General features: G+C 46.2%; 2 protein-coding genes across 2 annotated transcripts in view; both read left to right on the forward strand.

The window, feature by feature from the left end:
- Nucleotides 1-18,111, forward strand: part of Elf5 (E74 like ETS transcription factor 5) — a 332,927-nt gene that overhangs the window by 260,320 nt on the left and 54,496 nt on the right. The gene's annotated exons all lie outside the window — the stretch shown is intronic.
- Nucleotides 1-18,111, forward strand: part of Abtb2 (ankyrin repeat and BTB domain containing 2) — a 151,950-nt gene that overhangs the window by 113,831 nt on the left and 20,008 nt on the right. The window contains exon 3 of the mRNA XM_034495360.2: nt 3,022-3,235. Within this exon, the coding sequence (XP_034351251.1) occupies nt 3,022-3,235 (214 nt within the window). The remainder of the gene's footprint in view (nt 1-3,021; nt 3,236-18,111) is intronic.

The raw sequence follows: 18,111 nt of genomic DNA on the forward strand, positions 1-18,111 counted from the left end.
CCAAATCTTTAAAAATTATTCTTAGATAAACGCCGTCAAATATGGATGTCATTTTTGGGTTGTTTTTTTTTTTTTTTTTTTTTTTTTTTTTTTTTTTTTTTTTTCTTCTTCTTTCCTGACACAAGGTCTCAGGTATCCCAGGTTGGCTTCAAACTCGCTAGCATAGCTGAAAATTCCATTGACTTTCTGATCCTGCTACCCCTCCCTCTCTCCTCTAAGTGCTGGGATTACAGGCATGCACCATCATGCCCCAGGTTTATTCCATGATGGACACCAAACCCCAGGTTTCATGCATGCTAGGCAGCACTCTACCAAACGAGCGACATCCCCAGACCCTGTAGGTAGCTTTAGAAATTCACTCTTCATTTCTAGAATTAAGCTGTGAACTATTAACAGGTTCCTGGCTGGTACCAGTGTGTGGCCTGTCCCAGTTCACAGAGCATGGTAAGGGAGGTGAGGTCCCAGGTCCAGGCCTAGCTAACTTTCATGCTAGTTTGCAGCTGTGACCCATTCTTAAACTCCGGGTAGCTTATTTCCTCTTTTTCTTTAATGGAAATAAATACCTACTTCCAAGGTGGGTCTAAAGATTAGATGAGGTTTTTGCCTGTGGGGTTTGTTTGTTGTTTGTTGTTTGTTGTTGTTGTTGTCATTGTCATTTTTTTCCTGTCTATGGTAAAGCTTAAAAAATAGAAAATGACAAGAGTTAAAAGTTACCCTAGGAGAGAATCCAAGGCAAGCTGTGGCTTCGGCCCATAGATGGGTTGTGGAGCTGCCTAAGATTTTACACAAGTCTTGTCTGAGTTGTCTCCAGACATCTGTCCTGTGGTCTTGGAGGAAAGTTGCCCTTAGCAAGGGTTTAGATGGAGGAAGCCAGATACCTCTCCTCTGCCACCTTTGTGGTTTTTCTGAACCTCTGAGCCCCTGTATCCTGTTTTCCATTAGAGGAAACTCCAGAAGCAGCTTCTTCCCTGGCTGCCTTGAGTCTCTTACCTGCATTCTGGCTAGAAATGAGCTGCCAAAGGCAGCTCCACCAATAACAATAAAATGATAAAAAATAATTAATGCTAATGACTTTTACTGTGTCCGGCTTTTGGAATGGTATTTCAACACAGCATCTCTTTGATGCTATCTCAGACACTTTGATTTCTCTTTCTTGTAGTCCTGTGTTTCGCCAACTGCTATGTCATTTAGACCCAGAGAAAAGGGAGCCAGGTTTCGGCTTTCTGCCACCAACTCAGCTGGTACCAGCTGCTGGAGGCACAGCCTTCTGCTGCTCTTGATGCCAGTTTCTGCCACCCACAAGCCCCAGGGTAGGGCTGGGATCTGGCATTGCAGGACCAGACTCCTCTTGTCCTGAGAACTGTGAGGCAGTGTGTGACTATAGGTGGTGCTCCTGAGGACCTCAGGAGGCCCAGGAAGGATGGAGGAATGTTGATAACTGGATGTCAATGATGATGGTGTTAGCCTCAGCTTTAATAAACAAGAACTTGGTTCTAGAGAGGTTAAGTGCTTCTCAATTATTATTCCCTTGACTCCTCAAAATTGATTATGTGCTAGCATCTCCATTTCACAGACAAGGAAACGGAGGCTCTGCTCTGATCATTACTAACGGTACACAGATTAGAAGTAGCTGACCTTCAATCTGAAGCCACAGATATTGGATTCTGGAGTATCAGCTCTGATCAGGTTTCAGGTGGTTTGTAAGGCTGAGTATTCAAGTCACCAAAGGATTTTACATATTAAAGGTGTCAGATCCTGCCCCAGACTAATGCAATCAAGAGTCTGTGGACATAGGCCAGTATCAGGACCCCTCTCTCACCAGCCCTTTTGGCCCTGGGATTGGCCAGAGTTCCCAGGCATCTAACTGTAATTTGGGGAATGAGAAGAATCAGGAGGGAAGAGACAGTGCCTTTCTTGGTTGGGAATAGTACCTGGAGGACTCTTTCTGGGTGGGATGCTAGCACAAGAAATATAGAATCAGACATCCATAAGCTGAGTAATGGAAACTGACTAGATAAAGTAATGAATTGTCTCTGCTGATTTAGTTACTTCATAAGCACAGTTAGAACCTGATGATTGCTGCTACTCTATAAAGTTAGCTGGGTCCTTAAGGCTTCCTGTGGACAGGGCCATCTGTAAGGGACTGCTGTGAGTTCAGGGAGGCTAGCCCACGGGAGTTCTCAGGCCTGGAGAACACAAAGGCACCACTTGTCCTAGAACAGAGGTGCCTGCAGGTGCGTGGGGCAGTTTCAGACCATCCTTTCTCAGCATTGTGGCCTCACACAATGATGGGACATTTCCTGTCAGGGGCTGCTAGGATGTTGAAAAGACTAAGACAGAAACACAACACAGGATATGGGGACCTATGACCCCACAGATTCCAGTAAGGCAGGGTAGAGCCCTTATCACAATGAAGTTCATGGACTTTGAAGTCAACTAGTTGACAGCCCACATACTCCACTACAGCTCCCTTGTGACCAGAACACATGGGGTCAGGATATGTTCAGCAAGTAAGTCTCAGTGCCTCTGATCAAACATGGGGTATTCTTGACCCTCAGCACTGTAAGGACTGAGTTGGGTTTGTAATGAATTGCATCCTCTGTATGTAACTGAGTGTCCAATAGATGGTGGTAGCCATTATCTTCCAAAAAGTCCCAAGGTTTTGCACAAAACAGCAGAAGAGAGACTCCACTGAGCCTGTGCTTTGGCTGGTTCCCATGGTCAGAGAACCGAAGGGAAGGCCCCAAGGGCGGTGGAGAGAGTGGAGATGTTGAAAAGGAAACCACATTAGCATAAGTTCTGGAGGAAGACAGCCCTGCCAAGTATTTGTAATTCAGCTTTAAGGCAAGACTGGAAATGAAAGGGAAACCAAATTGCTATTGTGCATCTAGGTGACAGTCTCCTCCTCAGCCTGTTGACTCTGGGGTAAACAGTAATTATACTAACTGAAGGGAGCTGGCCCTGCCCTACGAGAGAGACTGTGGGCTGGGAACTCAGACTTGTCCTTTTCCTCCTTCCCAGGTGATCTGGTCTCTCGAGCCATGCACCACATGCAGGGACGCCACCCCCTGTGCCCAGGCACCAGCCCTGCTCGCCAGGCCCGCCAGCCACCACAGCCCATCACATGGTCCCCTGATGCTCTTCACACACTTTACTACTTCCTGAGATGTCCACAGATGGAGTCCATGGAGAACCCCAACCTGGATCCCCCAAGAATGACCCTGAATAATGAACGGTAGGTATCATTTTTGCCTGGACACCAAGTAGGAAATGCTCACAATACACATTTGTCTTCTAACAGATAGGGCAAGCAGCCTCCTGGAGCTGGCTAGCAGGTCTTAAGGGTGCTCAGATAAAGGCTCATGTGTAATATGATATTTCTCTACCCAGGGTAGATGTGGAGTTACCAAGGCTGGGAAGTAGGCTTTAGTCTCAGTGTGGAGTTGGTCAGCTTAGCAAGCACCAACTAGCTCAGTTCTTTGAAACTTCGATTTCCTCTATAAAATGAGACATCCTTGCAGATCTGGAAATGGGGCAGTGAGGCTGAGTGAGCAGACACTTTGAGGAAAAGCTATGAGGACAGTTGGCCCTTTATCCGTGGTAGCTGTCACCTCTTTGGATGACAGTGCCACTGTTAAAAGGGACTTGGGCATGTCTGGTCCCATCTGCTTGTTTTTTAGGTGAGAACACTGGGCTGAAGCAGGGTTTGTTGTCTTCAGGGCTCCAGCCCTTTGAAGCTGAATATGGGTGCACACTGTGGGCTTCCCAAGGGTGATCCAATGAAGGGCTTGAGTGGTGTGTCAACCTGAGGACAAGACTTCAGCTCTAGGTCTCAGAGGTCTAGGCCTAAAGGATTTAAAAAAAAAAAAAAAGTAGCCCAGAACTGGAAAGATAGCTCAGTGGTTAAAAGCACTGCTCCTCCAGAGAATTTGATTTGATTTGATTCCTACCCACATAACACACAACTCACAATTATCCATAATCATCTATAAATCCAGTCTCGGGGATCTGATGGCCTCTTTGGACTTCTGCCAGCACCAGGCATGCATGTAGCTCACATACATACGTGTAGGCAAAACATTCATACACTTAAAATAACAAAAAAAAGCCTTTAAAATTTAATAAATCTTTTTAAAAAATGTGTTCTATATAATCTGGGCATGGTGGTGTATGTCTTTAATCTCAGCACTCAGGAGGCAAAGGCAGGTGGCTTTCTGTGAGTTTAAGGCCAGCTTGTTCTACATAATGAGTTTTAAGACAACCATGGTTCTGTAGAGAGACCTGCCCTCACACCCCCAAATGTGTGTATTTGAGATATTTGTGGTGTGTGTGTGTGTACATGTACTTTCCCTGTGAGCTTGAAGTTGTGTTCTCCTACATGGAAAAACCCCTCAATAAAGGGCTTCACCTGCCAGAAGGAGGGTAGCCTGAGGCCTTCCCCCAGCTGCCTCTGTTGTCTTTAGGTGACATCAGCCTGCTCCTCAGCAAAGCCCCCTTCTCCAGGGCCTCTGCAGTCTCACAGTATACACACTGAGGTAGAATTCCATGCTCTGGTTGATTACAGACAGCTTCCAGGAAGCACTGGTGCTCCTGAGGACATACAGCAATGTTTAGAGCAGAGCGTGTAGTGCTGTCAACCAGATGGCCTGGGTACAAAGAACAACACTGACATTCATGAACCTTGAGACCTTTATGCAAGGTTCTAAACCTCACGGTGCTTAATTTCCTCAGTTGTAAATATAGGAGTGGTAAAGAAGACTGTTAAAGGACTCCAGGAAGGCCACCGGTGCTCTATGAGTATTTACTATGCATCAGACACAATGCTGAGCACATTATGGGTGTGTATTCATATCTTTCATAGTCTACCAGGAAGGAGGTGCTCATTTTACACATGGAGGCATAGAAAGACTCAGTAACTAGCCAAAACCACAGCAGCTGTGCTTATAACCACTGCACCATATAGCCTGTAACTGAAAGAAACATAAACCAATAGTGGCCTGGCACACACACAGGAGTAATGCTAGCAGTAAATGCTACCATCGTTGTTGCTATTACTTTTATCACTATGATGTCAGCATCATTTTATCTCTCTGTATGGCTGAAGAGACCCATCTGGGCCTGACCTAAAACAAGGCTGCAGCTGGAACCCACGGCATTCTGAAAGCCAAGCCCATACGGTAGGAGGCGGAGCCAAATCTCAGGCCCTGCACCCCAGCTGTTTCTGCTTTGTGGAGAAAGTGTTGCGGTTGCAAAAGTTGTCTGGGAAGGAATAAGGGCGAGGCCAACTGCATTAGAGAGAGGAGAGAGGAGACTTGCTTGATGTTTAGTAAGGTTCTGGAGAGGTGTGGGGCCCAGACCCAGACCCCCAGCAAAGCTAGCTTGGATAAACTGCACAAGGAGCAGAACCTGTTGCCCCAGGCTGGGCTCTTAGGTCCTCAGGCTGTGATCCTCACCCCAACCTAAGCATTTTTGTGGCAGCAGCCTCTCGCTTTGCACATAGGGGTATATAGTGCCCCCTCGCCCATGATCTTAACAGGCAGCATCAGGCTTCTTCATGGCAGGAGTCCATTATCTGCATGTGGTGGTAGCCACTGAGTTTGAACAGTAACACACACATGTGCATGTGCTTAGAAACCACACTCTGCAGCGTGAGCCTACTGGTCACAAAGGTATTTTTCCATGAATCATTTCAAACAAGTATTAGATTGGTAGGAAATTGGAACCACCACTGTGGGAGCAGTGAAATCCAAAATTTTCAAACCTTAATATGGACAAGCAGATGCTCCAGAGATTCCAGGTACACAATGCTTTGTGAACTGGCCCCCCTCTGCTGATGTAAGCCCTACTTCAGAAAGTGCTTCAGACTTTCTTGGACAGGACAGACCATAGAGGCTATGGAGACAGTGGTGGGGTGTGCCTCAGAGCCTCTTGAGACTCTGCTACCCCAATATCCTCACCAAAGAGCTGAGGAAATTTGCCTTCCTGTGGTAACTAGAATTTGCTAAGATTCTAGGGCTTTGGTTTTTTGAGCTCCAACATTCCCCTGACTCTACCTGCTTCTTCCCATGAGGTACTTCCCCTCTCTCATATCAGAAGCATGCAACCCAAACTGGTCAGAGCCTATGATTCCAGGTATGGTAGTGAATGTCTGCCTGAAGTCCTTCCATGGGGACTGATGTCTGAGCCTCTTTGGGATTAAGTGATCTCATTCACTACCTCATTCATACTTAGCGACCTGGGTTTAGTGATGTGGCTATTCAAGTCTTCTCTATGATTTCTATAAGAAATATACCATGATTTCATATAGTGAGGGACCTTGAGTGACCATAGCCCTGCAGATAAAGAGCAGCAACATGCTAGCATCCCTTTTGTGTGGAGCACATTGTGACATTCCCTACTATACTGTTCAATGGGGCCTTTGTATCTCTCTGCAAGGCAGCCTTCCCCTAGGCCTGTGAGATCTGTGCTTGGGAAGGGCTTTAAAAAAAGAAAAAAAAAAGTAGGAAATCAGAGTCTCAAGCAGGGCAGGGCTGTGGAAAGGAGTGGGAAGGCACTGTCCGGCTGTGGATCAGGCAGCATCCAGCAATAGTATGCATGCTCTGGGCCAGAGTCCTAAGTTCCAGCCACGTAGTTCTCCTGATGGGGAAAATAACTCTACACTGGTGTGTGTGTGTGTGTGTGTGTATGTGTGTAAGAGAGAGAGAGAGAGAGAGAGAGAGAGAGAGAGAGAGAGAGAGAGAGAGAGAGAGAGAGAGAGAGAGAGAGAGGTGAGATATATAATGATGTCCCTTTTACAGAGCATTCTATCTATTTTTGTTTCTTATGGGCATATTTATCAGACGGGTGGTACATCAGGCCGTGGTAAATGACTAGAAGAGATTAGAACTATACTCCTGAGCCTTGGGCCCTTGGCTTTTTACAGTGTTTCAGATCTCTCTTATCCCTGGCCCTAAAGCTCTCAGACATCATGAGAGGGTCTCAGTTTTCAGGTCTACCTCCTCAAGGCCTCTCTAGCCCCACCTGCCTCTCCTCTACCGGACCCCACTTGTTACCCTTGAGAGCTCTGCCCTCCCAGAATGCTTTGCTTCCTGGCAGCTCAGTGTCACAGCATCAGCCAGACACACAAGGCAGGGCCTAGAACACAGGATTAGTCACAGCTGCTGCCCTGTAGGGTGTGTCACTAAGATTAAGCTTAGAAAGTGAAAGAAGCTCCTGTCAGGGATCCAGGAGTCTGTGGCTCCCTCCCCTGAGGTCTGGAAGAGGATTGGCAACCATCTGGCCATGTGGTCTTTGATAGTGGTAATGCCTGGACACAGAGGATTGGCCAGCTGGAGTGGCAGCCTAGACTATAACCATCCTCAGGAATGAGGAGAAGGAGGACTGTGTAGATATGCATGGGAGGCAAGAGACCTGTTCTCTTGCCAGTAAATTGCTGGAAGATGTCATCAGTCATTAAGAATGGAAAGAGACACAGAGCTAAATGTTCAGAGGGTAAGATTGGGGTGAGGTGACCAGACCTGTGCATCAGAGCCTAGGACCCTGAAGAAGTAAGGCCAGGAAGAAAGAATGGCAATTACAGTGGGTGTCTACTAGGCTATTTGCTCAAAACTTGGGCCTTAGCTCCAGTTCCTTACCTCCCTCCTTCAGCTCTACACAGTGCCTCTTTGTAGAGGGAGATCTCCTCCAGAGGGTTAGAGCCTGTCAGTATCTCAGACCCTAAACCAAGAGTGTCTGTATTGGGATAGAACCTTGAAAGATCTGGTGTCATTGAGTCTTCATTCAGTTGTTACATAGCCTTATCTAAAGAATAAAGTTGGGCTCAAAGATATGCTTTTTTAATTCAACCTTGCTACATTTCAGAACCTTCAGCCATCAGTGTGAGAGGAAGCTTAAGTTTTGTGGCAGTGTGTTAGGTGGCTTTCTGGCTCAAAGCCTGCCTAGCGTCAAATCCCCAAACCAGATGGCCTCATACCTGTCACTTCAGCTTTGTGTCTCAATCCTGCTTAGCATAGGAACAATAGTAAAAGCTTCAGGATGCTCTAAGATTAATATATAAATATATATAACAGTGTCTGGCATGTGGTATATGTGAAGTCTTATTACCACATTAAGGAGAATCTCAGAGAAGGCTAGACTTGTTAAAAGACCATGGCATATCAGACCTGGGCTTTACCTAGCCCTCAAAGCACAACCAGAGAAAATTCAGACTCAAGCATGGCTTAAACAACAAAAACACAGGGCTTCTTGTATTCCCAGATGCAAATATCATGGCAAATGATATTTATTTGCCATGGACACACTTTAAAAGCACAAAACTTTGGTAGGACACCCCACCCCCACCCAACCCCTAGTCATTACCATTTCCTATTTAGCAAATGTTTCAATGTCAGGCTGTGGGTTAATAGTTTGCCATTGGAGAGCATATCTTAAGAGGTGTGTTCTAAGAGTCCAGTTCAGCATTTCTTCCTCTGATTACAAGAGACTCTTCCTTCTTGGGAATATGGAATTCCAGGCCTGCTTCTTTGGGTGGCTTCCCAAGTTCTGGGGACATGACCCTTACACAGATGAGCCCCACAGTGAGGACAGGCATCTATTTTCCTTTGTTCTGTTCCAGATGCAGAAGGGTGATGTTCAGAGGCACCCACCGGTTGTCGTTCAGTATTGAGTCTAAGTGGCTCGTTAATCTTTTGCTCAGCTTGCGAAAGTGTTTTCTTACCACATAATAGAGATGATGGTGATGGGAGTTTCGTGCTACTGACTTGTGATTCCCTTAAATACCACTTCAAGAAGATTTGCAATGTTAAGCTCTTTTCTCCCTGCCTCTTCCCCGCTTTTTGTGCATTAAATCTCCATCTGTTTACCCAAAATGGAAGTAAATGAAATAATAGCTATTGAGTGATTGAAGTATTGCTTCCATGTTCCCCCATTTGGCATTTCCAGTAACCTCCAAAAGGACTGGTATGTAGTTTTCAGAGCACACAGCGAGCTGTCTCTCCCACCCAAGACATTCCCTGTCATCTCTCCCTCTTTTTTCTATTTGAAATGACCTTGTTTAAGTGCTAATCTACTTGTTTGGCCATTTCTCACCCCTTGAAAATGTAAGCATTATGAATCTTTCTTGTTTCTAAGGTGTCCTTAACACATAGAGCAGTTTCTGATACACAATAGGCAGCTAAATGTTGGCTTCAAAGTTAGCAAAATAGTCAGTGGCACCTAATGGTTGGGGTCTGTGAAGTTAGGGCAAAGGGGTTCCTGCTTTATCATTTACCAGCTATGACTGCAAGCAAGTGTTTTAATTTCCCAAACCTCTTATTTGAAATAGAAATGACTTGACCTATTTCCAACTGAGTTCATGGGGATCAAATAAGGTAATACACAGAATAAGCTCCCCATATGTGGTAGTTGCTATTGACTATACAAATGTTATTATCATAAACTTATGGAAGGACCAAAATAGCTAAGTCATGTTTAGTTCACAGATAATCCCAAAACACTGGTAAGCTTAAAAATCATGTCTACTCAAAGTGTGTTTTCTTCCCTTTGCTAATATACCTCCCTCTTCAGTGTCTGTCTTTATTTTCTTGTAACTCAGCAATTGGTAAGGAACCTGGTAAGGAGCAAAGAGGATGGAGGTAGACCAGATGTCCCAAGTTGAGGACTAAAGTGAAGTGAGAATTGTTTGAAATTAAAGTGTCTGTATGTGTTAGAGTTTAGATATATTATAGACTGCTACCCAAGGATTCAAAGTATTCTACAGTCTGGATTTTCTCTGGCCAAGCAGACTGTCAGTCACTTTCCAACAATAATGTTGTATTGTGTTCCTGGCCTCCTGTTTGATAAGGCTGAGCTACCATAGTACCTGTGTGTGACCTGCTGCCAGTGTGTACCTAGGAACAATATGATCTGATTTGATTGTCGTTGTTGTTTTGGTAAGAAGCAAGAATTCAGCTTAGCAGAATATGTTACCCTACCTTTTCTATCCTTTTTCTTACCCACACTCCAGAGGGAAGGGGAATCAGCAGTCAGTTCTGATGGCAATTCAGGATGGCAGTCCAGGCTGCATCATTCTTAGAGAACAGTGAGGGATTTTGTGTAGCCTCTCAACATCAAGTCCGAAGCCTTACAGTCTCTGAAGCACTTTACACAACCCTCTAACAGTTCCTTGTTCATAGCTCTTGAAGGAAACTTTTCTTGTTCCCATTTACAGCAGACTGTAGGTCTGAGCAGGACCTGAGGTCCTGAGGAGGACACAGACATGCCAAGGTCTCAGCTAGGAAGAGGCAGAGTAGAGTTCAGGCCAGGAATTCTGATTATAACAAACTAGGGACTTCTTACTGTGCACAGTGGTAAATTTCTTGTCTTCCCAAGACTGAGAGGGCAAGTCTCAGACCTCACCATCAGCTCCCTCCTCTCCACTGTGACATGGGTGGCTGGCTCTCAACTGCTTCCCATCAGACTTAGTTTGCTAACTCTGGGTGGCCAGCCTGAATGTGGGCATCTGCCAGCATCCAAGAAGGATCGAGCCAGGGATTTGGAGCAGACAAAGAAAGCGGAGGTGCCAGATAATAAGAGTACAGAGACAGAACAGGATCCTGGCCAGGCCTCTGACAAGTGCCCCTGCAGGCTGCCCGTTGCCTGGGACTTCCTGTCTCATTGTTGCAACCGCCAGTCTTCACAAAAAAAGACCCGGGAACTGCCCAGCCCAGGCTTCATTCATTTGGAGGGTTTTTTTTTTTTTTTTTTTTTTTTCAAGACAGCAACAATCCCTTTTGTCTGTAGTATGGCCACATTTCTGAGAGTGCCTCATGTGGGGAAATCCCAGCTCTCAAGGGAACTGATCCTGCTTTTTTGAGGTGCTTCGAAGGCCCTTCTGGAGATGGTTTAGACCCTGGCAGTGAGAGCAGCTAGGAGCTTTGGCAGATCAAAAGCCAGACCAGGCTCGTTTCTGGCCTGCCCTCACCTGCCTTCCAGGCATCTCCTTAGATTTATTCCTTCCCACACAACCCAGACAAGCAGCCTCTCAGCTGGGGGTGGCTTGCCCTGCCCCCTCCCTTTCCCCTGTTTACTACATGTAGTTTTGGAATGGGGTTTTTAATACTTATTGAGCCTGGGGTGCACCCTTTGAGACTCCGGTATCTAGCTTCCAGTTCAGAGTGTGTTGGGGTTGTGAGTACAAAGCTGGAATCTGGGCAGCATGGGTACATGGCCCACGGAGGTGATCCATTACATCTCCTACTTCTCTATCAGCCAGCAGCTGGACCTCATGAAAGACCCCAGTACACTTGTCATGTTTTCTAAGGGCCAGTCTAGTCACAGTTGGCTGCTCTATGACCTGACTGATGTGTCTTGGCTTTCACACTGGTAAAACATGAACTGATGACAAACCTCCCTAGCAAGCAGCTGAAGGGTCAGAGATAATATGCAAATGGCCTTAGGCTTGCTTGGCATAAGTTGGTGCCCAGATCCTAGCAATATAGTATGCAATTCAGAAGGCCGTGCCAGAGTATTCACAGGGCTTTAGTTGAGCTGTGGGTGTAGAAAACAGGGTTAGATCCAGCCCAGGAGCTTGCCTTTTCTTCCTCATTCCTGGCTGTGGTAGAACACATGCTACCTCCCATCCCCATCCCCATCCCCATCCCCATCCCCATCCCCATCCCCATCCCCATCCCCATCCCCATCCCCATCCCCATCCCCATCCCCATCCCCATCCCCATCCCCATCCCCATCCCCATCCCCATCCCCATCCCCATCCCCATCCCCATCCCCATCCCCATCCCCATCCCCATCCCCATCCCCATCCCCATCCCCATCCCCATCCCCATCCCCATCCCCATCCATAGGGTCACTATTTACCTGTCAGTAATTGCTCTTTAAACGTGTTCATCTCTATCTACCTTAAGTGCAACATATGTTGTTTCCCAGAAATTCGTAGAAGCTCTATATGTGACACTTTCAAATGTGTTACCTTTCTTCCCTAGACTGCTGCAGGTGGTTGGGGAAGCAAATATAGCATGGTTTCCCTCAGCTACATTTGAATAGAAATGCCCATTTCAAGGGCCTAACCCAAAGACTCCACTATGTTCCCCTACCCAACAGGTAGATGTCTATAGGATAAATGAAGTTGTCTTGGGGACAACTGAGCCCTGGGATCCTGATGAGGCTACCTTCCTAGCAGAGGCCAATGAGCCAAGAGAAAAGAGTGTTTGCACAGGTCAGAAGTCCTTGCCTGTCTGGCTTTTAGATGATGGGAGAATGTATGGTCCTTGGTCAGCTATGTCATGCAAGTGTGGAAAGTGGGTCTCTGGCACATGGCAGCATTGGGCCCTGTGGATGAGGTGTGACCTATCATCCAAGAGAGCCACACCACACAGGAGTTGAAAGAGGCTTGTTGTCACACTCCTACCACCCCGTGTGTGGGTAGCAGTGATAGCCTGGCCTGCTGGGTCAGTCACCACCCTCTAGGCAGCAATGCTGAGACATGCTAGCCTGAGAATGAGTCTGATATCCTCAACTATGAAGGCTTAAGGCCCTCCCTGCTGCATGGAAAAGGGTGTGGTGGCGGCCTGCATGTAGTCTCCATTGGCACCTAGGCCTTCTCACCCACATAAGATACCACCGGGAGGGAGTCAAGGCCAGCTGCCGAGGACAGGGGGTTGTGTTCTTCCCATCATGACTCAAGGCTGCATGTTAGCACAACCATGTCACCACATCTGCCTCTCCCTTTCCCTGTCTTATCCTAGTGTTCCAGCTACATTCCTAGAGCCACCTTAGCCCCAGTCTGTCTGGTTCTGGGAAGTTCTCACGGGACATGGCCATCTTTTTATCTAGGAATTAACTGTTTTTATCCAAAAAGAATATTCAGGAGCAAAAGACAAGGAAGTCCCTCTTTAACTTCAGAGTGCAGCTCAGGAATGAGTGGGCCCCTGAGAACATGACCCAAGGGCTGAATAAGAAATATGCCCTTTGTTATGAACTCAGTAGATGGCTCCTAATGGAGTTTCTGTGCTGAAAGATGGCAGGGGATGACAGTGAGCCTTAGAAAAATTGTACTCAAGGGAAAAACCCACAAAATCCCACACAAATAAAAGAATACAAACCTGGTAAGCCCTGTATGTCATAGGGCATGTTGCTGAAGGGGAGCATGGAGGTTTGCCAACCTGGTGGGTAGGATGAAATGCCCTTGCAAAACAGGCAGTGTGGGCCAGGCAGAGGGGCCTCTGTGGACAAAGATTCTCTAGTCAAGTGCCCTCACACTGTGAAGATGAAGTACCACTTTACCCCTGGCCATCCCTGTGTTGGCAACAGCACTCCCTTCTCTCTCAAAAGTGGTCCAGATTGGGAGACATATTGCAGATGCCTCTCTCATTATGAGATGGGTCACATCTTAGTAGAACCATCCTTATTTAAAAATATCCCAAGTAAAAACACTCACTGATCTTGGCAGTATTTCATTTATGGTTTTGTTCTGTGTTCTTGAGATTCAGTCTGGTCTTGCTACATAGCCCAGTCTAGTGTTAAATTCATTCTGCAGGCCAGATGGCCATCAAGTCATGATTCTCTTACTGTTGTCTCCAAGTGCTAGAATTTCAGACATGTGCTCCCATGCCTAGACACACAAAGGCTGATCATAAATAGAGACGGTATGTAATAAATGATTGTTGAATACTGAAATAAAAGTGAAAAGCATGGTGGCTGTATGAGTGCATGCTTGCCAGCTCCCAAAGTTTAAAACACCATTAGGTAAAGCATCCTAAGTCAGCCAGACATGGTGACACATACCTGTGACTAGGGACATAGAGGATGTTGAAGGCCTGCATAGTCTATATAGTAAGTTCCAAGTTATCCTAGACTTCATGGTGAGACCTTATCAAAGAGATGAATGCAGGCAGCAAGATGGCTCATCCAGTAGAGGCTTTGCATTCAAGTCTGATGACCTGAGTTAGATTTCTGAGATCCACATGATAGAAAGAACTGACTTTCTGACTACTGTGTACTGTAGACACACGCACACACACAAACAAACAAATAATTTATAAAATTAAACCAAAACAAAAATAGAGATAAAGGACAAACTGAGTGGTTGTGAAATACATTCTGAAAAGGACCTTGGATGGTGTACAGTTCCTGGTTCACACCCCAGCTCTGCCACTGCTACATGAATGACACTGGGTCCTCCATTTGCCCATGTTCACACTAACAGTAATAGTACCTGCTTTATAAAGTGAAAATTAATTAGTGAACTTAAAATTACCTGTTCTGTAAAAATTATTCGTTAGTGGTTGTCTTTTCATCCTCATGCCCCAATTGTCACACATTGACTGCACATTCCACTGCTGACAGACTTCTTTGAGACCTCTAGAGCTACCACTAGCAAGAGGCCAGAGAAGGATAGCTCGTCGTGTTTGAAATTGAAATCCAGATATCATTAAATGTAGTCTGGCAAGGCAACGCACCCCAGCCCTGGTAGACTGATACAAGGAGTCACTTGAACTCCGAGGTTCAAGGCCAGCCTGGACAACCATATAGCAGAGTGGGGGAAGCCAGACAGAATGTATACACCTGTAATCCCAGGACTTGAAAGTCAGAGTCAGAAGGATCAAGTATGAAGTAGCTGATATCTGATCCACAAAGTGGGCTCTGGGCCAGTTAGGAGTCCATAATAAGACTTCATCTCAAAAACAAGCAAGCAAGCAAGCAAGCAAGCAAACAGTACCCTAGAAGCCTGGGATATAACTCAGTGGTAGAGCACTTGCTTAACATGTGCAAGGACCTGAGTTCAAACCCAAGGACTAACAAAACAACAAAAGCCTAGAAATCATCACACATGTAACATATCTGGCAAGCTCCTTCTAGTTCCTCTAATCTGTACCAGATGAGTTTTAATAAGAAACCATATCAGCCCCACCCCCAGAAGGCCAAAGCCCACCTTCAGTAGAAGTCACCTGATGCCAAACAGGGATTCTGCTAAGATCAACCCAGTGTTTTGAGGCAGTGAGGCTCAGCCAGGGGGACACAGGCCTGGGGGTCCAGGGAGAGAAACGTGCTTAGCTTTTACTCCAAGCCGAGCCAAACCATCCTGGTTTACCAAGCAATTCTAGGAAAATAATTAGTCCAAGATGTGAAGGGAACTAGAATCGCTTCCTCTGTGCTGGGTTGGAATCTGACTTCAGTACGACAATGTTGGCTTTATTCTACATGGGCGTTTGGCTTGGTTTGGGGCAACAGCAGCTCTGGAAGTCTTAGGGAAACCAGGAAGAAGGCCTCAGGCTGACACTTCAGAGCCAACCCCAACTCTTCCAGAGAAATTTTTGTCTGTGGAATCTTCACTTGGTGGAAAAATCTGGCAATCCTTGCAACCTTCCTGTCCTGCTCCCTGCCTGCCCCGATGGTGGGGTGGAAGGCAGGGCACAGCATGCTTCACAGTGAGGTCTGTGGAAAGGGGGGACCCATCCATGCAGCCCCATAGCTCCCCGATGGTGGGGTGGAAGGCAGGGCACAACATGCTTCACAGTGAGGTCTGTGGAAAGGGGGACCCATCCATGCAGCCCCATAGCTCTACTGTGCCTCCTGCTGAAGGTGGAGCAAAATTGGAGAAACTGAGACCTGGGACCAAAAAGCCACAATAGCAGCCTCCTGCCTCAGCTCTCAAGCTCCTCGGCTCCTCCTTTCTTAAGCCTCAGAGTGCAGTCAGACTGGGTAAGATGTTAGAGATAATGGAGAAATGTCCTTGGGAGCACATCTAAAACTGATGTTGAGCTCCTCTCCTCCAAGCCCATGCATTGCCATGTGCTTGTAAAACCCATGGGCAAGTAAAGCCCTGGCCCAGCTCATCAGCACATCAGGCTGGGGACAGAGGAATAAGACTTTCTCCTGCCCAGGGTTTGGACTACATGGCCTATAAGTACAGGCCAGTGCCCATCTACCAGCCTGACTCTTGTTCTAAGGCCCCTTCTCACCTCAAAGAATAGAGCCTTCTTTGAGCTAGAAATTGGAGGTGTTTCCTGTTCCATGTTAAGACACTGCTTACAGGACTGTTGTCCTAATAAATCATATGTGCAGGGGCAGGCCTTTTTCCAGGCTGCAGGGACCTCTTAAAATCAAGACGTTAAAAAGCTTAGTGTGTGTGTGTGTGTGTGTGTGTGTGTGAGAGAGAGAGAGAGAGAGAGAGAGAGAGAGAGAGAGAGAGAGAGAGAGAGAGAGAGAAAGGAGGGGGAGGGAGAGAGACACAGACAGACAGACAGACAGACAGAGACTGATAAGGTACAAATAGCACAAGTATGTTTTGGGAGCTTCTGATCCCTTAAACTTGCACCCTATCACTACAACCACTACATGTTAATGACCCACAAGCCTCTATGACTATGTTTCTTGTAGTCACCTCCTGTGTAAGTTTCTTTATTGGCAAGGCAAGAGTTTGTGCCTCCAGAAACTTTGTAGCTCACTCTCAACATAGTGGTTGCATTTGTTTTCTCTGTTTTATGAGCTGGGCTTGAGTGGATAGTGGGCAGCTTGCCTGCAGACTTACGTGTTTATGCTTGCTGGCAGGGAGAAGGCAGGGAGTCAGCTGACCTGTAAGAAGGCTGGAGCTGAGGCAGCCAGATTCCTATGGCCTATTTTTTCTATCATGTGTTTTCTCTATCAACAGATACTAAAGCAGTAAGAATAGTTAACATTTATGGAGAACATACCATGTCCCCAATGTTCTTCTAAGCACTTTGTGTGTATACTCATAGCTGTCTTGGGAGGTATGCCTATAATTTAGACCCAGTTTGCTCATATGGAAATTGTGAGTAGAAGAGGTGAAGCTACTGGTACAGTCACAGGGTTTTGATCAGTGAGAAAACACCTGATCCCAGCTAGCCAGTCAGTCTCCCGCCAACCATGCATTCTGTCTCTGGTCTGTAGGTACAGCTACTGAAGTGAAGAATCTACAAGAAAAGAAGGGTTCTGACCATGGAAGAAAATGTATAAACATTAACCTAACCCCTCCTTTAATAGAAAGCTGGGTCCACAGAGGGCAGTGGCCTGCCTGAGGTTCCATAGCTGGTTCAATGGTACTGAAGCCACTAGAACTTTCTTTCAGGGAAGATGCTGCCCATGGGTCTTCAGGACCCTAATCTGTGGAAGTATGTGAAATCCCTATGCCATGTCAGGGTTCACAGAGACTGTGTGCCATCAGGACAGAGTTCCAGCCCTGGGCCTGCTGCCACTTGCTAACAACCCTGGGCAGTGTTGTCCTTGCACACTATGCTAGGTATCTTTTCTTTTGCTATGATAAAACACCTGACCAAAAGAACTTAGAGAAGGAAAGGTTTATTTAATCTTATAAGTTACAGCTTGTCATTGAGGATAGCCAGGACAGGAACTCAAGCAAAAACCATGGAGGAACATTGCTTACTGCCTCTGGATGGTGGTGTCCACAGTGAGCTAGGCTCTCCTATCAATCTCTGATCAAGGCAGTCTCTCACAGATGTGGTCACAGGCAAGTCTGATCTGGACAATTCCTCAGTTGAAACTCTCTCTTTCCAACTGACTCTAGGTTATGTCAAGTTGGCAATGACCGAATAAGGCACAGTGCTAGATGCATTGGCACATTCTTTTAAACCAGCCCTCGGGAGGCAGAGGAAGACAGACTTCGTGAGTTTAGAGCCAACCTGGTCTATATAGTGAGTTCTGACCCAGCCTGGATTTTAGGGCTTCATGGCGAGATACACACATAACCCCTAACACTCTCTTTAAAAAAAAAAACAACAAACAACCAAACCAAACTCCTAACCAGCAAAAGGACTTGGTAAAATGTTTTGAAGCAGAAGTCCCCAAATTGTGGCCACCCCTGGAACCCTGGAGACACTTGCCAGGAGAGTACAGGATCTAATTTTTTTTTAAAAGAAAGAATGTGATGTTTGATTTTTTATTTCATTTTTTGCACAATGTCCAAGGGAGTTTTCCAGAGGCTTTTCAACGTGATATTGTCTCTGTAATAGCTTGTGGAAAGTATTTGTGTGTTTTAGCATTTTATCTCTTCTACTTTTTGTTGGTATCGCAGAAGATCAGTACAAGCCCCTTGAGGGTTTCAGTAACTTCCTGGAGTATAAAAAGGGACTTGAGACC

The sequence above is a fragment of the Arvicanthis niloticus genome, chromosome 2 (assembly GCF_011762505.2).
Source record: "Arvicanthis niloticus isolate mArvNil1 chromosome 2, mArvNil1.pat.X, whole genome shotgun sequence".
NCBI lineage: Eukaryota > Metazoa > Chordata > Mammalia > Rodentia > Muridae > Arvicanthis > Arvicanthis niloticus.